Genomic DNA, 22,601 nt, shown 5'->3' with positions numbered 1-22,601 from the left:
GGTCTCCGCGGCCTTTGCCCACGGGGCCGAGGGGAGAGGGCGGGGCCCGGGCGACGGGGTGCAGCGGCCTGGGGAGGCAAGACAGGCAGGAGCCCGCCGCTTCGCCCCGGGTCCCACGGACTCCAGCCCGGCCCGCTTTGGGCGCCGGGGCTGTGTCTCCCTCGGCTCCCGCTCTCCTCGTTGCCCAGCAACCTGACCTGCTGCTGTCCTACCTCGTCCCTCCTCCCAGACATCACCTGCCACCACCAGCAGCCAGGCCAAAAGGCGGCGGCGCTTTTGTTTCTTGAGCATCCAAAGAACCACGTGGAGGGGACCCAGCCCAGGCTGAAGACCTCCAACTACGTGGCCATGCCCCCTGCAGGGCACGCAGCGGGGGGAGTGGAGGCTCTTGGCTACTTTCCCGCGTGCAGTCCCCCTCTGTCCCCCACGGAAGCACCAGGTGTGACAGAGGCTGTGGGAGGGGCGCTGAGCAGGGTCGGGGTGGTGACGGGGTGCAGGCGAGGGGAGGCGGCGGGCGGCGGAGTGGGCGGCGGGCCGCGGGTGCCCCGGAGCGGACCGGGGCGCGGACCGGGGCGCGGACCGGGGCGCGCTGCCAGGGTGCAGGACAGCGGGGCGAGCCGGCGGGGGCAGGATGAGAGGGATGCTGAATTCGGCTGTGGGCGGGGAGGCCCCTGATAGGCACGCGGAGGGCGTGACGTCACGTCCGGCGGGGAAGCCCGGCCTCCGCGCCCCCGCCCGCCCCGCCCCCACAGGTGGTGCCGCCGCCCTGGGCGCTGGGCGTGGGGCCGCCCTCGGGGACCCCAGACGCGGCCTGCGTGCGCTCCCGCCTCCCTCGGGCAGTGGACGGGCCCACGGGAGCCACCGGGCCCCCGAGTCCTCGCGGAGGCCAGGAGCGCCCGGTGGGCCCGGTCGCGCCCCGCGCTCCGCCCCGGGCGCCTGCTCCCGCCCCGCGCGCCCCTCCCCTGCACCGCCCTCCCCGGCAGCCGAGGGGCCGGGCCGGGCCGGGGGAGGCGCCGAGCCGGGACTGCGCGCTCGCCCGCTGCGCTGGGCGGCCCGACCGAGCGGCCGGTCCTCGAGCCTCGCGCGCCCGGCGTCGCCGCCGGCTTTTGTTGTCTCCGCCTCCTCGGCCGCCGCCGCCTGCGGACCACGAGCCGCGCGCTGGGACCTTGGCTCTGCCCTTCGCGAGCCCGGGCTACGCGGGCCCCACCGGACCCGAGAGAGGCACGGCGAGCGGCCGGGGGCGCCGCGGCTCCGCCATGGAGCTCCGGGCCGGCGGCTGGTGGCTGCTCTGCGCGGCCGCCGCGCTGGCCTCCTGCGCCCGCGGGGACCCTGCCAGCAAGAGCCGGAGCTGCGGCGAAGTCCGGCAGATCTACGGTGCCAAGGGCTTCAGCCTGAGCGACGTGCCCCAGGCAGAGATCTCCGGTGAGTCAGGGCTGCGGGCCTCGGACCCCTGCGCGCCCGGGTTTCCTCCGCGTCCCCGGGTCGGCCTGCGCGGATCCGGGCCCCGGGCGCCCGAATCCCGCCGCCTGCACCGGCCGCCGAGTAGTCCCGGCGCCTCAGCTCGCCCGCACCCCCTCGGGCCCTCACCTCCGAGCCCCGAGCCGCCCTTCTCCGCTAGGCACCAACCCTTCAGTGGCTCCCGTTCCCGTGGAGTTGTCCTCGCTGGGCTCTGCCCGGGCGACCCGGCTCGGTGCGCTCCTCCAGGGCCACGGCTCCAGCGCGGCGTCGGGCTGCAGTCCGAGACCCAGCCGGCACGCCAGCCACCCTCGCCTCCGGCCAGGGCTGACCAGCGGGGTGGCAGTCGGGGCGCAGCTGATGGTGGCCGCGGGCTAGGAACTCTCACCGGACTGTGGGGGCCTCTCCGGGAGGTCCCACCGGGCAGACTGGGGGTTTGTTCCCGCGGGGGCCCAGCAAAGGCGGCCTGGGGGCGGAGTGGGGGGGCGACCTCTGCCCCCTGAGCAGCAGTGCTGCCTGGCAGAGGTTCTGCCCGGGAACGCGTGCCCGCCCACGAGCCCGCCTGCCTGGCGCTCGGAGCCACTTTCCCGGAGTCCAGCTGCAGGTGGTCGGCGTTTGGGATCCGGCCCAGGAGCCATGTCATTTCTTTGTGAAAGCATCGACCCTCCCAGGCGGCCTCAGCCCGGCAGCTGCCTGGCGGCCCTGCCCACCCCTCCCTGCCGGCTGCCGAGGAGCTTTGGGGACAGCAGGACTGTGAGGGTGGGAGATGGGGCAGTGTCCCCGGGACCCCGAGCTTCATCCTCACCCTGCGGCCAGGCCCGCAGCCGCGTCTGCGTGGGATTCCAGGGGCGCCGGGCCGGGGCAGAGCAGGCCGGGTTCCTGTCCTGGGGGCTCCTCCCAAACTGGGGTGCGGGAGGCAGGTGAGGGCTGTGCTCACGGGGGCACAGGGGGCGTGGGGTGGCCAGGGCTCTGGCATGCGGGACAGGAGCGGAGTGTGCCAGTGTGAGGGTGCGTCTTCCGGGGGGGCGGGCAGCCAGGCTCTGGACCCGCTCCCGGCAGGAGCAGGCCACCCTGAGAGATCTACCCCCACCCCCACCGCGACCCCCAACATCCCCAGGTTCTGGAAGGGTTCCTCCTCGGCCCCCCAGGTCAGGTGCCCGTGCCCCCTGCCCTCGCCGAGGGGCTGGTCATTGTTGGGGGCTTCTCTCCCTCCATGGGCGGGGGGGTGCCCAGGGCCAGCTACTCAGTGTGGCTCCTGTTCTTGCCCCTCCCCCCACAGAGGAACTCTGGGCCTAGGTGGGCGTCCCGGGTGGTCTTGGTGGGCCGCTCCCCAGACACCGGGGTCTCCGTCCCCACCCTGCCCCGGACCTCGGACTGGACGGCGGCCTTCGCTGCGGCCCCTGCCCGGGTCCCTGCCGGCTCAGCGTGTGCCCTTAGGGGCAGCCTGGACGCACCCCAGCCGGCCTCCCTTCCTCCCTGCAGTTATGCTGAGAGGCAGGCTGGCAGAGCCGGGCGGCTGCGGAGGGCCGGGAGGGGACGTGGGAACTCCGGAACTGGGGGGCCGGGGGCTGGGCCTTGTCCCTGTTGGGCTGGAGGATGCCGCGGGTCAGGGGCCAAAGGCCCGTGACGCACGTTGCTGTGCATGTGGCGGGTGGGGGCGGGTGCGGCCCGCTGGCCGGGGGCGTGCGGCCACCGGCCGCTGTCCTAGCATCGTCCTGGCCGGGGCTTCAGGCGCCACCCTCCTTGGGGTCTGGAATGCGGGGGGCCTGTCCTCTCCCTGCTGGTGCCCCACGACTCCTGCACCGGGGGAGCTGCCCTAACCCTAACCCCCCAGCCACACCCCCATGGCCGCATCCCCCCACGAGCCCCGGCCTCCAGGGTGTCCTCTGGGAGGGGGGGCCGGGGCTGACCCCGTGCCAGCGCCACGTGGGGCAGAGGAAACGGCGGCCTCAGCGCAGCGGCCCCCAGCGCTGTCTTCTCTGCCCCGTGTGACTCAGCGGGGCCTCGGTGGGCGGGGTGCCCTCTGGTGGCCCGGCAGCAGCGCGCAGAGTCTGGGGAGTCCTGCGGGGCGGCCTCCGTGGCGTGGGGGGACCTGCTCAGCTGGCCGGGGCGGCCGGTGGAGACTCGGTGCCTCCCTGTGGGTGGCGCGGAGGGCGGGCGCCCCAGGTCCGGGCGGCCCCTGGGCTCCTGTCGAGTGGGGAGCAGTGGTGGTGGCTTGAAGAGGAGGCTGTGTGGGTGCGGGGACTGTGGGCCCAGCAGTGGTGACGGCTGTCACCCTGCGTCACAGGTGGGGAGGCGGCCTGGGGGCAGCGCAGCGGGGCCCCGCTCAGGCCAGAGCACCGCCCAGGCGCTGGCTCCCGCGCATGCTGGCGGTCGCATCAGGAAGCGTCAGGGACCCCGCCGCCGGTGGTCCCCTCACCACCAGCAGTGTGGACCCCCCGATGCTTTCCGAGCACCCACCTGGCCTCCCGACACGCGGCGCGGTTCCTCTCTGACCCTTCACGGCTGCCCTGGGTCAGGGTCAGGGTCGTGGCCACAGAGCCGGGCCTGGCTCCTGGTGCTGCTCCCTGGGGACTCACGCCCGTTCTGCCGTGTGCCAGGCCCGTGTGCCACACGCGGTCTGGCTGCCGCGCCTCCGCCCCAGGCTTGGGACCGCACGTCAGGAGGGGGCGCCAGCCGGCCCCTCAGCAGACGCCTTTGCTCCTCTGTGCCCGCGGCCGGTGTGTGCCGGGGCCCAGGCCCCGAGGCGGGGCGCTTGGAGCCCTGGGCGTCCCCCGCTCCGGTTCCCAGAGCCCACCCAGGGCCTGTCCCTCCGCCACGGTCAGCAGGCTCCGCACGTCACCTGGGGCACAACCCCTCCGCAGACCCGCAGGGTCTGTGTCCCCGGCCTGGGCGGGAGGCAGGAGCGGCCGCGGGCCGGGCGCGGGTCCCCACGGTGGCCCGGGCCTCCTGCTCCGCCTCGCCCTGTGTCCCCGCCACTCACGAGGGCTGAGGTTTCATCACCCCCGGCTCGGGGACAGGGCTTGGAGAGGGGCACATGGGGGCCCCCAGGGAGCCAGGGTCTGGCGGGCCACCTGCTGATGCAATGGCCCCGGCCACCGCGCCTGCCGCTCCTTGAAGGGCGGCTGTCCCCCGGGGCCCCCTCCCCCGCGCGGCCTCCCTCTCCCTGTTTCTGGGCGTGTGGCAGTGGCAGCCGTGTGACCGTCCAGGAAGGCTGCCGGGAGGGGGAGCGTGCTGCCGGGCCCCGCATAGACTCCCCGGGCCCCGCTCTCCCCCGGGGGTCCGCAGAGGCCACGCAGACCCCCTCGGAGGTGGCGCCTGGGCCTGGAGAGCCGGACTCGGGTCGGGTCCAGTGGGCGCGTCGGGAGGACTTGGGGTGTCACCTGCTTTACAGAGGAGTAAACTGAGGCCTGGAGGAGCCACTTCCTCTCCGGGCCCGTGCGGGGCCTGCGGCCCGGTCTGCTGACCCCAGAGCCGGTGACGTCAGCGGCTGCCCGGTCCTGGCACTGTGCTTTCCTGAAAGCCGCCTGCGCCCCAGCCCTGAGGCCTGAGATGGGGGCGCGCAGCCAGGCCTCTCCTTTTGGCCCCCTGGACTGTACGTGGGGTTAGAACTGTCTAAACTCTCTCCCCGGGACCATGGTCCTGGCCTCCCTGCCCCAGGCCTGCCCCGTCCAGCCGGACGCAGCTGGGCCTCGCCCGCCCCCGCCCCCGCCTTCCCGCTGCCGGTCCGGAGGAGGCTGGCTTTCTTCGGGCCTGGGGCACTGCCGCTTCTGTTCTGCTAAGGGAGGCCATTCCCAGGCACCAGGGACGCGGGTCAGGTGGTCCACAGAGGCTGGCCTGGCTGTGTGCCGGTGGCCGGCCCGAGCCAAAGTCCCCATGCGTCCCCCGCACCCGGCCGGGCCAAGGCCCTGCGGAGCCGAGGACGGACGTCCTGTGCGGGGGCCGGCGAGCCTGAGAGACGACGGTTGTTTTGTTGGTGCACTGGATGCATAATTAGAAACAGTGCCAGCTCGCGGCTGGCAGGCCTGTGGGCTGGGGATGCCTCCGGAGAGGGGCCGGGGACACGCGGGCCGGGGACACGCGGGCCGGGCTGCAGAGCCAGAAGGAGGCGTGCTCACCCCTGCCTCCGCGTGGGCGCCATGCACGCGGACACGCTCGTCAGATCGCCCTGGACGGGGAGACAGGCCAGGATGGGCTCGCCGAGGCCGCTCGGAGTCAGGTCCGCCCCACCTGGCGGTGACAGGTCAGACGCCTTTCCTGGAAGCAGGGCCCTCCTCCCCAAGGCCTGACCTGGTCCGGGGACTTTCAGGCCGAGACTCGAGACCCGGGTAGGGGCCCGGAGGGTGTCAGCCGTCTCCGGGCTCCCAGCCCTGGCTCGTGTGACACCTCTGTGCCCGGCACCCCGCGCCAGCCCAGTCGTCCCTGGCTGCCAACGTGGCCCTGGGGGCCTGTGGGGTCCGGTCACTGCCCACAGGCTCGGGAGGGCGAGAGCCCCAGCCCGGGCCACCCACCCCGGATCCCAACCCCGCCAACGAGCCAGCGTGCAGCCCTCTTGCCTGTGTGTCTGGGAGCAGGCCCGGGCAGGTGCCCCGCGCTGCCTGCGGGCGGGGGGTGCCCAGCCCTTCTGCTCCCTCCTGCTCTGGGCCCCACCCCGCCTTTCCAGGTGGGAGCGCACGGCAGCCAAAGGTGCGGTGCAGGCTGGCCTGTGCTCACACATGGGGGCCGCCACGCTGCGGGGCAGGCCCTGGGCCGCAGGGAACTCTGGGTGCGAGGGGCGCACCTGCTGCCTCCTGGAATCCTGGGTGGGTCTAGGAGCGGGAGGGGCGGGGCTAAGCCAGCCCTTCCCCACCCGCTCGCCTGCTGTGGCCTCTTCCCTGGCCGGCTCCTGGCTGGCTCACCTTCCTGGCACGTGCACCCCCGCCCGCCCGCAGGTCCTCCCTGGGCGCCCCCAAACACAGGCCTGGCGTCTCCTGCCTCAGGGCTTGGCCCTGCCTCCCGGGTGCTCCCCAGGTCCAGGCCGCAGGGATGCCAAGCGCTGCTCTGCGCCGGGCCTGGGCCGGGCGCCAGGGGCCGGGAATGGCGGCGTGGACAGACCCCGCAGACCGGGCGGCTCCTGCAGCTCTAGGGCGTCGTGTCCCGGCCAAGAGGCCAGAAGCCCCAGGTCAGGACATCAGCTGAGCTGGTTCCCTGGAGCCAGAGGGACCCCCGTCCCAGGCCTCCCAGCTTCCGTGGCTACAGGTCCCTGCTTCGCCTTTGCGTGGCGCTTGCCTCGTGTTTCCCTCCAGGTCTCTGGTTTTGAAAATAAAGACACCGCTCCTCTCGCATCAGGGGCCCACGCAACTCCCGTGTGACCTCGGCGTAACCGGTTATATCTGCAAGGACCTTGTACTCGAGCAAGGTCGCCTTCTGAGGTCACGGTGCCCGTGACTCTGGTGTGTGCGCGGGGGTGCTAGCCTCGCGGTATTTCGTGATGCTGCCGCCTCAAGACGGGGCCCTGCCTCTGCAGGGCCACTGCGGGCCCAGCACAGATGTGCCGCCCCAGGCACGGTGACAGCACGGTGGTCAGGCCGCCCCCGGGCCACCCACAGGCTTCTGGGCACAGCCCTGGCCTGGGTGGCATCGCCTCAGGCCTAGTGCTGCCGCTTGGTCCTCAGCCAGCGCCTTCGCTCCTGAGAGGGCCCCCAAGCAGGGCACGCAGCCTGGGGGGCAGGTGTCGGGCCCCAGGGCAGCAGCGGGGCGGGGAGAGGGGCGGCGGCCAGGGCTCAGCCAGGAAGCCCGCTGCCCACTTGTGCTAAACACTCCCTGGGTCCGGAGGCTCGGCTGGGTGACCGGCAGCCCCGGGGGACCTGTCCGCCCGCCCCCTCGGCCCCCAGAGGCCCGGAGTGCAGCCCGCCGCCCTGCGCATCTCCGGAGCCGGGGGCTGGCTCGGCTCCCGCGGGAGGGCCGGGCGGCGGACCCGCAGAGGCAGTTTAAAGGAAAGGTTCTCACGTGATTCGGCCCCGGCACGTGCCGGCAACGTGCCGTCCTTCCGTGGAGGGAGCTGACACCCCAGGACTGGCACTGTCCTGTCACTGTGCTTGGGGACTGGGGAGCTGGGGGGTGCGGGGCAGACACATAGCTACAGGCCCCTCTGTGAGATGAGACAGGTGTCTCCCCCCCCCCCCCGAACAGCTGCCCGGGGAGCGTTTTGGGCTGTAGGCGGGGCAGGGCCAGGGCCAGGGCTGAGGGGGCCCAGGGCAGGGCAGCCCTGCAGGGCTGGGCGGCGAAGGTCACTCCCAGGCGGGGTGTGGGGGAGGCCAGGAGACAGCTCCGTGTTTGCACACCTGGCTGAGAGGGACATGGCCCCGGCTTTCCAGCGTCTTGACTGAAAGTCCCGTTTCCTGCTCCTGTGAACAAGGCACCGAGGTGTTGCAGTGCCTGGGACTTGGTCGCCAGCAGGAACCGCCCTGTCCCTTCGCCTTCGTAGCGGATGGCGCCAAGCACCATATACACAGCCCCAGCTTTGCTGCCCCGGTCGGCGTGAGACGCGCGGCAGGACGGCGCGGGGCCCCGGTCACGTGTGTGGTGATGCCCTGGCAGCCTCCTTGCCAGGGTCACGTGGGGCCTGGTCAGTGTGCCTCTGGCTTGCCTCTGGGGCTGCCGCTGGCCCCAGCCCCTCAGCTGTCTGCTGGAGGTCTGACTGCCCAGGGCCGTCCACGGGGCTCTGGAGCCCCTCTGCCTGCTGAGGGGCTCGAGGGGGCAGGGCCTCGATGCGGCCGTGGGAGCAGGCTCCCTGCGCCCCAGAGACCCAGCCCTGTCCCACGTGCTCCCCGGCCCCGCGGACCCCGGAGGGCAGCTGGAGAAGCAGGGCGCACACGGCCTGCACACTGCCCCCTGCCGGTCCCGCCCAGCTTGGGTGCCGCCACGGGGCAAGCAGGCGGACGCAGGGGACACGTGGGGCGCGGGTGGCGCTGGCCCTGGCAGCGCCCCGGCCTCTCCCCGGCCCCGGCGTCCGCCTGCCGCACGTGGCAGCGCAGGCCGCGGCATCCAGACACACGGAGCGCTTCCGAGGGTTACGTCCTGAGTTTAATTCCGGACGCAGCAGGCAGCACGCAAGCCTCTGATCGGCCGAGGCCCCACGTGCTTATTGGAAGTGCCTCCCAGGTATCTGGGGAGAGGCTGTTTGCAGTTGTGGTGGTAAAATACGTGTCATAAAATTTACGATCGTAACCGTTCCTGAGAACGCAGCTCAGGGGCAGGGTCGGGCCTCTGTCCGCACCGTCCTCGCGCACCGTCCTCGCAGGGCTCCCTCATCCGCCCAGGACGCACTCCCGGCTCCGCCCCCAGCCCGCGGCTCCGCCCTCCGCGCCGAGCGTCTGGATCTGGCCAGGCGCTGGGGCCCTGGGGCGAGCCTGGCGTGGCAGTTCTCCGCGTGGGGCGGTGTGCGGGCTGTGGTGTGTGGGCGCTTCAGCTCCTGGGCTGCGCAGCCTCCGCTCGGCGCGTGTGCACGGTCTGCGTGTCTGCTCGCCCCCTTGGTTCTGGGAGCAGTGCTGTCGCGCACGGGGCTGGGCGAGGTTCTCTTCAAGTCTCTGCTCTCGATTTGTGCGGGCAGTTACTTTCATGCTAAAAAGCGACGCGTCTTTTCCTGCAGTGTGCGTCTCACCGTGTCCTGCGTGGTTCCTGCGCCGCGCGCCCGCCCTCCCCCTCCCATCTCGCCCGCAGGGCTGGGCTCCCCGCTGGGCGCCCCCCCCCCCGCCCCCCGCCCTACCTGTGAGTGGTGGCGGGTGCACGGGAGCGGCCTGCTGCCTGGGCGGCCGCTGAGTCAGCGGGGGCCTCCTGCCAAGACGCCCGCCTGCCCTGGGGGGTTGCCGTCTGCAGCCTGCCCGGCCGGGCGTTGGCCCTGCTCAGGAATTCCCCTGGGACGGGCACGGTGGGCGGGGCAGGCGGCCAGGTGTGTTTGGCTGTGCGGGCCTCTCCCCTGCCACCGCAGGCCACGTGACACCGCGGGGCTCTGGAGCCGCCGGGGTTGTTCTGGCCGCGTTGGAATTGGAAGGAGTTGCTGTGTCGTGAGGGTGAAATGGCTCTGAAACCTGGAGGTGGCTGAGCCCTCACGTGGCACGGGGGCGGGGGGGGGCCCTCTATCTCAGGATCTCAGGGAGGTGGCCCAGCCTCTGTGACAGCCAGGGACCCCTCGTGGGGCGGGAGCTCGCCCCATAGGCTCCCCTCACACCAGCGCGCTGCCCGCAGTCCTGCCGCCTCTGGGAGGCGCGGCTTCGGGGAGAAGCGTCTGAGACCACGGCTGCGGCCGGGGCGGGCGTCTCGGCCGGTCCCTTCCCGGGCCGGCGCTGGGTGAGGGCGCGCGCAGGTCCTCATGCGGATCCGTCTGTGCCGCTCCAGCCCCGGCCGGGCGCTGGGCAGAGTCCCGAGGAGCGAAGGGGCTCCCCTGCCTGCAGGGCTGAGGGAGGGTCAGGTGCTTCGGGCCAGAGGGTCCCAGGAAGGCTTCCTGCAGGAGGGGAGAGTGAGGGCCTTGAAACGGCAGCGCGGGATGGAGGTGTCAGCGCAGCGGCAGACCACCGGCGGGAGGGCAGCCGCGGGGGCCGCAGGCCAGGCTGGAGCCGCCGTGGCCAGGAGGGGCAAGGGCTGCCAGGCCCCCCAGGGTGGCGGGGCAGGGCGAGCCATCTGCTCGGCCCCCGCTACCTATGGTTCTGTTCTGGGGCGCCCCTCGGTGGTACCGGAGGGCCTTGCCTTTGTCCCGGCCCAGCGGGGGTCCGCCGGCTCTGCGTGCTGGGCACTCACCACGCGGGATGGACAGGCCTGCGTTGTGTGCCTGTGGGGGGCGTGGCTGAGGGAACCTGAGCTGGAGCGTCCCCTCCACCCCTGCCCAGCGTGCGCCCTGTGGCCTCAGCCAAGGGAGCAGCCCAGTCCACCCCTGGGGCCCCATCGCCGCCCCCAGGCCTAGTGGCAGGTAGGCCAGGAGGATGGGCAGCCGCGGGACGGGGCGTGGACATGTCCCAGGCAGGTGCCCCGCAGCGCGGCCTGGGCAGGGCTGAGCGGGGCCCGCGGACTGGGCTGCCCCGGCCCTGGGAGAGAGCTCCCTGCCCTGCGGCCAGAACGTGGGGTCACGGCGGCAGCAGATGTGAACCCGGGGTTCCCTTCGTCCCTTGTTTGTCCTGAGGCCGCGCCACGACCCATGAGCCCGGAGGCAGCCTCGGAGAGACCAGCGGAGGAGGCCCGGCCGCCCGGCCAGTGCCGGGTGGTCCCCCCCGGGGTGGGACGACCGCCTCACTCAGGCGCCCCCACGCCTGGCGCCCCCCCCCCCCCCGGCACGGCGGTCCGCCCGGGGGTCCCTGCCCAGGAACCAGGCAGGGCAGAGGGCTGCCTGCGAAGTGCCTTCTTCCAGGGTCTTTGGTGTTGTGCCCTGCCTGGGCGGGGGCACGTGGCCCAAGAGCAGCCTGTCCTGCAAGCCTCTTGTGTCCCTGTGAGCAGGGTGGCGGAGGGGCACATCGGGGACCCTGCCCTGAAGGGAGGGTGGCCTTGGGGTGAGAAGGGTCCCCCTAGGGAGGCGGACAGGCCCAGTGAGGGTGAGGGCAGCTGGGGCCTCGGTGGGAGCCACCAGCCCCGTCCAGGGAGGGCGGGGAGGGAGGGTGCCCCAGGGGGTGAGGGCTAAGCCTGGGGACCTTGTGGCCCCCTGGGGTTTGGTGTTTCCAGGGGGAAGTAGGCCAGGGCCTTGTGCTGCAGGCCCAGGTCATCGGGGTAAGGGCCCAGAGGAATGGAGAGGCCACCAGGGGCTGGTGGTGGCCTCCCAGTGCTCAGACAGCAGTGGGCACGTGAGCGTGGTGAGTGCGAGAGGGGACTCGTGGGTGGCGGGCTGCCCTGCTCCACTCAGGGGAGGGGCTTGGCATCCCCTGCCCGCACCCTCATCGCCATCCCCGGATGGGTGCCGGGAGGCCAGGCCTGCGCAGGATGCGCTGCTGGGGCCACGCGAAGGGCCTGTCCTCCCACCCGCGGAGATGGGGACCAGCACCCAGGAGGGACTCGCCGCCGCGGCGGGAGGCACCGGGTAGTCCCCAGGTTGAGGGAAAAGAGGGTCTTTCGGCCACCGCCCGCAGGGCGGCAGGAGGGGGCACAGGATGCGCGCGGCAGGCGGGGCTGCGGGAGGAGGCGCGTCCCCGCGGGGCGCCGCCCTCGCCGTGCGCGCCAGTGCGGCTGCGGTGCTGTCTGCGGCCGCCGTCGCAGAGCCCCGGTGCCGCGCACTCCCGCCCCGACCCGCTTCGGCCCCGCTGCTCCAAGCGCTGCCAGCCCGGCCCTTCCTGCTCCGCCGCCTTTCCCCAGCCGGACCTGCGGAGCCCTGCGCGCCCGCACCCGGAGTCGCGCGTGCTTCCCGGAACGTCGCGCCGCTGGAACCGCTGCCACCGCCGCCGGGAAGGGGTTTCGGGCCAAGGCCGGGGTGGCGCCCGCGGAGTTGGGATCCAAGCGGGGGGACCCGTCCGGGCCCCAGCCCGCCATCGCCGTCTCCCGTCCCAGCCCTCCGTCATCCCGAGGCGCGCCGCCGCCACCTCACTCCCGCCGCGCAACCCGCATCACCTCCACTGCGGCCCCATCACCACCTCCTCACCCATCGCTCTGCCGGAGCCCATTCTGCATCCCCGTCCTCCGCTCTCCGCCCTCGGCCCCTACATCCCGCACCGTCTCACGTCCACCCCGGGATCTCTCCATCCTCGGGGCAGCCCAGCCCCAGCCCTCCCCGTCAGTGCCCACCTCTGCCCCGTCCCGCAGGGTCCCGCCACCCCTCCCACCCCCTCCTCTTCTCCCCACTCTCCTGCCGCAGCCCCCCGCCCACCGCATCAAGCCCCCCTTCCTCCGGCAAACCCATCCCCCTTCCCCTCTCGGCGCAGCCCCTGCGAGCCCCTCCCGGCACCCCCTCCCCGGGCGCGCCGCACCCACTGCGGCGAACCCCTTCCCCGCCAATCGCGGCGCCCTCCTCCTCGCACCGCCCCCCGCCTCGCGCCGCGCCCAGCGCTGCCGCAGCTCCAGACCCCGCGCGCCGGCTCCGGATCCAAGGCGCACGGTCTTCCGTCCGGGCTGGAGGGACACGCGACCGGCACCGGGGCGCCCGGAGCCCCGCGGCCGCTGGCTTTTGTTCCGCTGCCTGCGACGCAGCCCAGCCAGCCTCGCACTTGTGGCCCTGGGCCTGGGGGGCGGACCCCTCCCATCCAGCGCAGAGGCGCCTGCAGCGAAGCCCCTGGTTTTGGGTTCCCGTGTGTGACAGAGACTTGGCGGCACCTGTCATTTGGCCGAAATGGTGGAGGGTTTTTGGGTTGTGGGTGAGGGGCAGGGAGGGGCGCCAGGGCAGAGGGGGAGGGGTTATGGTGCTGTTGATGTCTTGGTGGGGGAAGGGGAGGCGTTGAAATGTCCTCCCCCAGGGGGTCTGAGGCCACCCTCGTGGAGAGACTGTCAGTAGGACAGGGACTGGCCAGGGACAAAGGCGGGAGGAGGTGGCGGCAGGCAGACGTGAGGAAGGACGGTCCGGGGCGGGGGGTGCCCCGGGAGCCTTCGACCATTTGCCCATTGCGGGCGCAGCCTGGTGGACTTGTCAGGAGGGTCCTGCCGCCCCGGGGGTGGGGCAGGCGTGGGGCAGTTTGTCCCGAGAAAGGCCTCTTGCTCAGGGGAGCTTCCTGCAGCGGGAGCCAGGCAGCTGTGCGGGGGGTCCAGGATGAGGGGGGCGGGGGCTCCCCGCCTGCTTCCCAGACCGGCATCCTGCCTGCGGTGTGCTGGGGCCGCGGGGTCTGGAACCGTCACCTGCCCCAGCGGCGGCCGCCGACGGAGCTCGTTTCCCAGGCAGCTGGGCCTGTGGGCACAGCGCTCCTGCAATGTGGCTCTAGAGGTGGCTGAGCAGGCAGCCTGCGCACGGTGGGGGCTGTGGAAGCTTCTGGAGAGATGGGCTTGGCGTGGCGCCATCTTCCCTCTGCAGTCTCCGCGGGACCACTGTCCGCGGCTGCCGCTGGGCTTGGGCTGGGGGGCGGTGACCGCTGCTGGGGTGCTGGGGGTCTTGGGCGGAAGCGCCGGGGTGGCCGTGCCGGATGGGGGGCCGTTCGGAGGCCCTGGTGCCCTCGGACGGACGGACGGGCGGGCTGGGGGCTGTGGCAGGAGGGCGGAAGCCTCCCTCCCAGCCGGGCGGGGGTCTAGGGCAGCCCAGGAGGTCTGCGCCCCGGCCGGTGGGCGGCGCGGGCCTGTGCAGGATGGGGAGCTGGCGGGGGGCCCTGGAGCGGAGGCTCTGAAGGGGCCGGGTAGGAGAACAGACCTGCGGTTCCTCTTCCCTCCCCTCCAAACCGGGGGTCAGCGGAGGAGAAAGCCTCCCGAAGAGTGAGGGGAGGGAGCGTTCTGGCCGGGTGGGGCCCGCCGCCCAGGAGGGCAAAGGGGCTGGCAGAAAGGAGGGAGGATGGGGGCGCTGGCCAGCCCGCGGGGGAGCAGCCTCCGTGTGGGGGAGGGGGCAGCAGCAGGGAGGGGAAAACCTGGCGGGGGCGTGCACTCGGCGGGTTTGAGCTCCGGGGAGCAGGACTGGACTGCTGGCTCACTTGTCACCTTTGTTCAGGGCTGAGCTAGAGAAGACGCAGGGGTGGGAAGGGCTTAAGGGGCCAGTGGAGGGTCCCTCGCTCACTTGCACACCTCCAGGGTCAGGGAGCTCATTCCCTCTCCTGGCAGCACACCCGCCCCCAGCACTGGTGGGGAGGGGGCTTGCATTGCGCGGGCGTGCCCTGCAAAACCCACCTCTGCCTCATGTCCAGGACCAACTGATGCCCCTCGGTCCAGGCAGAACCGGGCCCGGGGCAGGCCCAGGGGACGCAAGAGCCTCTGTGCCCTGACCACTGGCCCCCGCGGCTGCGCGCAGCGGGCTGGGGGGCCGCCCCTGCCCAGCCGCCCGGGGCCCCAGGCTGGCGCCCGAGCTCTGGCTCCGTGTCTTCACTCCCGTGGTGTCTGAGGAGGGAGGGAGGGACGGGGGCTGTGCTGGGGCTGCTGGGACAGCGCGGGCCACTGGGCGGCTGGACGAGGTGGCCGGGCAGGGCGGGGGGAGGGGCTGGCAGTGCCCGGGGCCTCAGAGCCTCCTCCGGGGGGCTCCCTGTGCCCTCCCCGCTCTGTGGACGCAGCCTGTCTGAGCTGTCCGCATACATGACAGGCTTCAGGACCGCGGTCGGGGGTCCCCAGGGGGCCAGGAGGGTTCCGGAACGAGGGAGCCAGCTGGGATGCCGCCACCCCTCTGGCCTTCGAGGCGCACGCCCTGGCTGCCCATCCGACTGAAGAGCTGTGTCTCCCCCCAACCCGCCGCGGTCCCATCGCCCAGCCGGCCTGGCCTGAGCACCGCTCACAGCTGAGCCCAGGTGTCACGTGGGAGCCCTGGGCAGGCACGGGCCCCGCCCTCTCCCCAGGGCAAGTCCCCTATGCCTGCCCCGCCGGAGCCTGGTGGTTCCAAGCAGTGGTCGGGGGTCCTTGTCGAGGGTGCAGCCCTGGTCCCTGTTGCTGGGGTGGCCGGGGGTGGGGGCTCAGGTTCCTCTCGGCGAGGGTGCACAGCCCCCTATCTCGGCCGTGCTTCCCCCGCCCCAGACGACCACTCGACATGTGCCCGGCTCTGCAACCTCGGCCCTGGGGTTGCAACCACCGCCCCCCCGCCCAGGGCCCAGGGCCCCACATCCCAGCCAGCACCAGGGCCGTCCTGGGGGGTGTTCTCATGTCCTGGCCACCCCTGGAGGTGCCAGCTCCCCACCACGGGAGGGTGGTAGGGATGGGGCGCCCCCCCCCCGCCAGGCCCTGGGAGTCAGGCTGTTCCCAAGAGACCTGCATGGCCTCGCGCCCCCGCAGCCAGGGGCTCTGAAGGAGTGGGCACCCGGTGGTCTTGCTGCTCCGTCTGTCAGCCCTGACCGAAAGCGGGGCTGCAGCCCCCCGCCCCACCGATGGGCCTGCTGGGGCTGCTCCAGGGCCTGCGGACGGGGTGGCCCTGAGACACGCAGCCCACTGGGCGTGCCCGGGGCCAGGGTGCCGGCCCCAGGTCACCGGGGCGCCCCCACCCAGGCCCCGCCTGCATTCCACGCCCCCGGCCCTGGCCACACTGGGCCCCACGGGAAGGGGGCTGTGGGGGGAGGGGCCTGCAGTGGGGCAGCTAGAGCCGAACCCTAATCTTTGCCAGCCTCAGTTCCCTGGACTGTGAAATGGGGTCCCGGCACCTGCCTCAAAGCTGCAGTTGTTATAAAACCAGGACCCGCGCGTTCTGGGAGTTTCGGTGTCCCCTCTGCCCTGGGCACACGGCAGGGACTTCCTGTGCCCAGGGCTCGTCCCTGCTGTGGCTGTGCGGGCTCAGAGCCTGTCCCTGACCTGCAGCACTGGAGGGTGGGGGGCGGGGGGGCCCCTGGCAGGCACACCGGGCCCTGCCCTGACCTGAGCTCTTTGGGGCGGTGCCTCTGGCCAGCCCAGAGCTGTGGGTCCCGGGGTCCCCACAGAGCAGGCCTGTGGTTCAGCGGGACCTTGAGCCCCAGGTGGCATGGGAGGGGTGAGGCCGCCCCGACTGCCCCTCGGGGTCCTTTCTCCCTGTCCGAGCCTGGGCAGGGTGGGCGTGGAAGCCTCCGCCAGGGACGCAGATACTGGCAGCCCGTCCTGTCCAGCATGGGGCTCCACGGGACCTGCGCTGCTCCCAGCCTCGTGGACGGCCCTCCGGCCCCAGCGCAGGGTGGCATGGTGGGGGGGTGGCACCTGGCATCCTGCCCTGGGGCTCAGTCCTGGGCACCCCTGCTTTCTGCCCTCCCCTGCTGGGCTGGCCCGGAGGCCCTGGAGGTGAGGCCTTCGGAGCAAGGGGCGGGGCCCAGGCCCTGCCCCGCCCCCTCTTCCTCACACCCCTCCCCCCTCCACCAGGCGAGCACCTGCGCATCTGCCCCCAGGGCTACACCTGCTGCACCAGCGCGATGGAGGAGAACCTGGCCAACCGCAGCCGTGCGGAGCTGGAGACAGCGCTGCTGGACAGCAGCCGTGCCCTGCAGGCCGCGCTGGCCGCCCAGCTGCGGGGCTTCGACGGTGAGCCGGCCCCCCTGGTGCCCTGGAGTCAGAGGGGCTTGGAGTCGCACTTTGGGGCTGAGGCCTGGGATGTGGGGGTCCCATTAACAGAAGGACAGCCACGTGCGGGGGCCAGAGCAGGGGAGCCGTGAGCCCCGGAGTCTGAGGTCTCTGCCTCCGCCCTGCTGGGAACACATGCCCGTTTCGAGAGGTGGAACCGTCCTTCCCCCCAGGTCCTCCGAGGGGCCCCCCTGCCCTCCAGGTGGCCCCTTGAACAGGCGGAGCCCTTCTGGGCACCTGCTGGACGCTGGCCTCAGCGTGAAAGCCCAGATGCCAGGCGGGGAGAGTCTGGGCCCCGCGGAGGCCCTGCCCCTCGCGGCCGTCACCTCGGATCTGGGCAGAGCGCCCTAAGCAACGAGTGCCGGGACTGCGTGATGACGTCTCAGTGGGCGGTTCAGTGGGCGGGGTCCCCAGTGAGTGACGGCCGAACAGAGGTCTCCGTGGACAGGGAAGCCCCGGGCATTGCCGGCGGGATGGGGCACCCGAGGCCGACGGGAGACCCACAGGGCTTTTGTCCGAGGCCTGTGGGTCCCGGCTCCTGGAGTCCTGTCCACAGCAGCTGGCCCCACGGACTCTCAGGGGGCCCCAGTCCTCCCCACGTGGCCGTGGGGGCTGGCCAGCTTTGGATGGCTTTAGCCCGTTAGGGCCCTCCTGTTCCCGGTGGGCCAGCAGCCCCCTCCTCGCGCTGACGAGGGGGCGCAGGCCTGGCCAGTGGGGGAGGGGCAGGTGGGACGTGGGCCGTGGCCGCCCGGCGGGGGCGGGCGGGCGGGCGTCCCCGTAGCCTCACGCTGCCTTCTGTGCCCAGATCACTTCCAGCGCCTGCTGAACGACTCGGAGAGGGCGCTCCAGGACGCCTTCCCCGGCGCCTTCGGGGAGCTGTACACGCAGAGCGCCCGGGCCTTCCGGGACCTGTACGCGGAGCTGCGCCTCTACTACCGCGGGGCCAACCTGCACCTGGAGGAGACGCTGGCCGAGTTCTGGGCCCGGCTGCTCGAGCGCCTCTTCAGGCAGCTGCACCCGCAGCTGCTGCTGCCCGATGACTACCTGGACTGCTTGGGCAAGCAGGCTGAGCCCCTGCGGCCCTTCGGGGACGCCCCGCACGAGCTGCGCCTGCGCGCCACCCGCGCCTTCGTGGCCGCGCGTGCCTTCGTGCAGGGCCTGGCCGTGGCCGGCGACGTGGTCCGGAAGGTGGCCCAGGTGCGCTCCGCTGCTCGGGGACCCATGTTCTGCCCGCTGCTTCACGTCCTGGACCCCCGGGGCCCTGGGCCCCCTCCTGACCTGGGGCTGTGGCTGGGGACCTACAGGCAGCACTCACGGCAGTGGGCGGGCGGCATGCGCTCCACTCTGAGTGGCCTGCCCGCTGTCCGGTCCCATCCTTGGCCAGGCAGGGAAGAGAGGGCCCTGGGGCTGGACGCCGAGCCAGCTGCAGGGGTCGGGGGGGCGGGACAGGCCCCTGGAGGCCCGAGCAGGTGGGGGCTGCCGGGCGCCCCATTGGGCATCCTCTCAGGCCCCCTGCTGACTGGTGTGGGGGCGCGTCGGCCTCGGGCCCAGAGCCCTGGGTGGCAGCCACCTCCCCCTCCAGCTGCAGTCCTTGGCGAGTCTCCCCTCAGTCCGGAGTCTGGGACCCCTCGTCTACGTGGCTGCTGTGCTTACGGGGCGCTTTCCCGGGGGCTGGTGACAGCGGAGTGTCGGAGTGGCCACAAGGGCGAGCACCCCCGTGGCCTGGGCCCCCCGTGGGGTGACAGGGCCCCTGAGAAGGGCAGGGCTGGCCCCGGGGTGAGGCCACAGGCGGTCGCGTGGGGACGGGGAGGGCGGGGGCCGGGGGCTGGGGCAGGCGCTCAGGCTGCCTTGGCCGCGCAGGTGCCCCTGGGCCCCGAGTGCTGGCGGGCCGTCACGAAGCTGCTGTACTGCGCGCACTGCCTGGGGGTGCCCGGCGCCCGGCCCTGCCCGGACTACTGCCGCAACGTGCTCAAGGGCTGCCTGGCCAACCAGGCCGACCTGGACGCCGAGTGGAGGAACCTCCTGGGTGAGCGCCAGGGCCCCGAGAGGCGGGCGGGCCCCGGGGTCGAGGGACAGGGGTGCCTCCTGAGCGCTCTGGGTGGAGCGAGACGTGACAGGGCCCAGGGGGGAGCCCTGCCCCCGGGCGAGGGCCCAACGCGTACGTGCCAGCGCGCGTGTGTGTGTGTGTGACGTACAGCGGGCCGGCTTGTGCAAGAGCTGTGAGCTGACACGTGGACCTTGCGTGGCCCAGCACACATGCCAGCAGGCGTGGGATACATGGCGGACCCACAGGCACAGGCGCCAGCATGTGTGGCACGTGGTGGGCCAGCCCACACGTGAGTGCATGTGCGCACCGCTGATACACGGTGGGCCAGCGCGGTGTGTGCATGCAAACACACGAGTGTGCACATGCGTGCGTATGGTAGTCTGGCACGCAGACATGCAAACCGCTGTGCACTCACACCTGTGCCAGACTCCATGGTGCTCATCACCGACAAGTTCTGGGGCCCGTCGGGTGCGGAGAACGTCATCGGCAGCGTGCACCTGTGGCTGGCCGAGGCCATCAACGCCCTCCAGGACAACCGTGACTCGCTGACTGCCAAGGTGCGGGCGGGAGGTGTGGTGGGCCCGGGAGGGGGTCCGGACATGGCCTCGTGCCCCTCCAGGACCGCTGTGTCTCCCCCAGGTCATCCAGGGCTGCGGGAACCCCAAGGTGAACCCCCACGGCCCCGGGTCTGAGGAGAAGCGGCCGCGGGGCAAGCTGGTGCTGCAGAAGCCGCCTGCAGGAGCGTTGGAGAAGCTGGTGAGCAGCTGGCTGGCGGGCCAGGCCCAGGGGGGTGCGGGGGGGGGACCGGCGAGGTCGGGGTGCCCAGCAGCCTGACTGTTGCCCTACAGGTCTCAGAGGCCAAAGCCCAGCTGCGCGACGCCCAGGACTTCTGGATCAGTCTCCCGGGGACGCTGTGCAGCGAGAAGATGGCCATGAGCGCGGCCAGCGATGACCGCTGCTGGAACGGCGTGGCCCGGGGCCGGTAGGTGCCGCCGGCCAAGCAGGCTGTCCCCCCCCTGCATCTCAGCCAGCCTGTGTCTGGCCCGCGCCGGGCCATGCCTGACATGGGGCACACAGCTGGACCCTGGGCGTGGGGACGAGGGCTAGATCCTCGCCCCCAATACCGTGCCCGGTGTGTCCTCGCCCCGCTGCCATGGGGCCTGCGTCAGCTCCCCTTGGCGCCCGAATGCCTTGGGGGTCCCAGATGGGCCGTCCCCTACCACCAGGCAGGAGGAAGGGCAAGTTTGGGGGTGCCCGCTTTGCAGGGCCCTGCGTGGTCATCCGGGGCCTTCCCTCTGGCCCAGGTACCTCCCCGAGGTGATGGGCGACGGCCTGGCCAACCAGATCAACAACCCGGAGGTGGAGGTGGACATCACCAAGCCCGACATGGCTGTCCGCCAGCAGATCATGCAGCTGAAGATCATGACCAACCGGCTGCGCAGCGCTTACAACGGCGAGGACGCGGACTTCCAGGACGCCAGTGAGGGCCGCCGCGGGGCGGGGGGCGGTGCTGTGGGGCCCTGCCCCCCCACGGGTCCCCAGGCGCGGTCAAGGCCCAGCTGGGATGTCCGGGCAGCATCAACCGTCGGGGGTCAGGGTGCCCCCTGCCTGGGAGGCCCACAACGCAGGGTCGCGACGCTCAGGGTCCCCGGGTGAGAAGGGCCTGCCCGAGCCTCCTGTCCTCCCCAGGTGACGATGGCAGCAGCTCTGGCAGCGGGGACGGCTGCCCCGATGACGTCTGCGGCCGGAAGGTCAACAGGAAGAGCTCCAGCTCGCGCAAGAGCCTGACCCACGCCCTCCCCGGCCTGTCGGAGCGGGAGGGCCAGCAGACCTCGGCCGCGGGCCGCCCCCAGCCCTGTGCGGCCCTCCTGCTCCTGCTGCTCACGCTGGGCCTCTCAGCGGCCGGGCCCCGGTGGCGGTAACTGCCCGGGGACCGACGCCAAGGACGGACTTTGCCAAAACTCGAACAGACGATATTTAATTCCCCTGGGCCTAGCGGCCTGGGGCAGGACAGGGAGGAACAGTGAGCGACTGCTGCTCTGTGACGCACGGGGGGCAGGTGGCCCCCCAGGCCTGGCTTTGCCATCACCCTGGCTCTTAATTTTGTGTGAGGCCCTCAGGTCAGCCGGGAACAATGTCCCCCCAAAGCCATGTATTTCAGGGACCTTCCGTGGGCCCAGGATCTGTGCGCCCCCGCTCACGCAGGCCTGGGGCCGCCTCCTGGGCCCCCCGCCCCGCCTGTCCACGCGCCTCCCCCAGGTCCTTGCCCGGTCCCCGCCCAGAGCTGGGGCCTGCGGGGAGGCGCCTGGAGCCTGTGCCTTCCTCTCCCACCGCCTCCCGTGACAACTAGGGGCCCAGGTGTCAGAAAGTGAGGCCTACCCCAAGCACCCGAGAACCCTCGAGAGGGCGCAGGGTTTCTGCCACCTGGGATCTCGAGGGGCTTTGAGATGATGCATGAACCCCTCATAGGCAGCCAGGCCCCCTTCCTGCGATACCACGGGCCCTGGAGCCCCTGAATCAGCTCAGAGCCTGTTGGGCCAAGTAGGCCCTGCAGACCTCGTCCCTGCCAAAGACCTGCTTGGGGGGGGACCCCAACGCACCCCGAGCAGCAGCCCACACAGCACATGCCTGGGGCTCTGCTCGCGGTTGTCTGCAGGTGGGCTTGCTGCTCCTGGCCGTCCCCGAAGGCAGGCGGCCCCTCCGCCCCTGGAGCCGGGCCTCGGCTCAGGCCCTTCAGGCGTGAGGGGGAGCAACCTGGCCGCCACCCCCCTACTGTCCTCCCCAGACCCAGGGCCAGGTGCCAGCTCAGGGTGACGTGGGCCAGGGCTGCCGAGCGGTGGGTGCAACTGAGCTCAGGGCCAGCGTGCCCCGGCACGGGGGCTGAGGGACGCTGGGGTCCCTTCCTCAGCCTGCCCACGGCAGGGAGCCTGCGAGCGCTTTGACAGTTAAGGGCTTTTCAGACGTGCAGATGTTTTTGCAAATGCTTCCCATCCTTGTTCACTGCGAGCTGTTTTTTCAGCTCCTTCCTAACAGCTTTCAAAGGATGCCCTTCCGTGGGCCCAGCATCGGGGCGCCCCTGCTCACGCAGGCTTGGGGGGCCCCACTGCTGCCAGCCCCCAGGAGGGGGCTGGCCCCCGGCCAGGCGGGTTCAGGCCCGAGAAGGCAGTCCCAGGGGGCCGCCGAGCCTGGTGGGCAGGGACGGGCCCAGCCTGCAGGGGCCCAGAGCAGGCTGCCGAGTGCTGGTGGCTCTGCCCCCCCTCTAGGGGCGGGGAAGGCCACTGGCCAGGCCCCTGACCCGGAGCTGGGCCCAGCTCCCAGCCTGAGTTCCAGGCCTGCTCGCCCCAGATGACCCGGAGGGGGCTGGGCCCGGACCCTCGGGCAGGGACTGTGTGCCAGGACGGCACACTGCCGCGTGGGGACGGCCCCGGAGGGGCCTGTGCCCGCCCCCACCCTCTGCGCATCTCTGGGAGGGATGGCCGGGCAGTGGCCAGGCCTGCTGTGTCCTGCCACGGGGTGTCAGCAGACAACGTGTGTTCTTTGCGTCCTTGTACAAATAAAAGGCCGGACACCTCCTGTGGCCGCTGATTCCTCCCTGCCCGCCCCACTGTGAGCGTGTCCCCGCAGACCGCATGGCGGGGCGCGGCCCGGCCTGCCAGTCAGCCGCACGGAGGGCGCTGGCACCGGGGCCCTGCAGCCGCAGCCGGCGGCTCCTGCGTGTCCTTGCCTTGTCCCGGGGAACCCCTGCCGCCCGCCCCCATGTCCTCGCACGTGCCCAGGAGGGTTCGGGTGCCTGCCAAGCAGCCTCAGCGCTGCCCTGGGGCCCAGCTGGGCCCGGCAGCTGTCACCAGAGCGGGACCCCTGCTGCCCCACGCGGCGGCCTGCGCGGCCCTCGGCGCCAGGCGGCCAGCCCTGTCCCCACCGCCCACTGGCGTGGGAATGGGTGCAGGGCCCACCCAGGTCCTCAGCCAGGGGCTGCAGCCAACACACACCCGAGAGCCGCTGGAGGGTCACTTTATTGTGCCCC

General features: G+C 72.4%; 1 protein-coding gene across 1 annotated transcript; it reads left to right on the top strand.

The window, feature by feature from the left end:
• The first annotated feature begins 987 nt into the window (after positions 1 to 987).
• GPC1 (glypican 1) lies at positions 988 to 21,648 on the top strand. Its single transcript, XM_054570384.1, has 9 exons — positions 988 to 1,422; positions 16,333 to 16,491; positions 17,336 to 17,727; positions 18,391 to 18,556; positions 19,004 to 19,134; positions 19,217 to 19,333; positions 19,426 to 19,559; positions 19,882 to 20,057; positions 20,267 to 21,648. The coding sequence occupies exons 1-9, from the start codon at positions 1,257 to 1,259 to the stop codon at positions 20,497 to 20,499; spliced, it is 1,674 nt and encodes a 557-aa protein (XP_054426359.1). The 5' UTR covers positions 988 to 1,256; the 3' UTR covers positions 20,500 to 21,648.
• The last annotated feature ends 953 nt before the right edge of the window (positions 21,649 to 22,601 follow it).

The sequence above is a fragment of the Pteronotus mesoamericanus genome, unplaced genomic scaffold (assembly GCF_021234165.1).
Source record: "Pteronotus mesoamericanus isolate MK-2021 breed Mesoamerican mustached bat unplaced genomic scaffold, CSHL_Meso_final contig_203, whole genome shotgun sequence".
NCBI lineage: Eukaryota > Metazoa > Chordata > Mammalia > Chiroptera > Mormoopidae > Pteronotus > Pteronotus mesoamericanus.
This window is presented reverse-complemented; position numbering and strand designations above follow the sequence as displayed.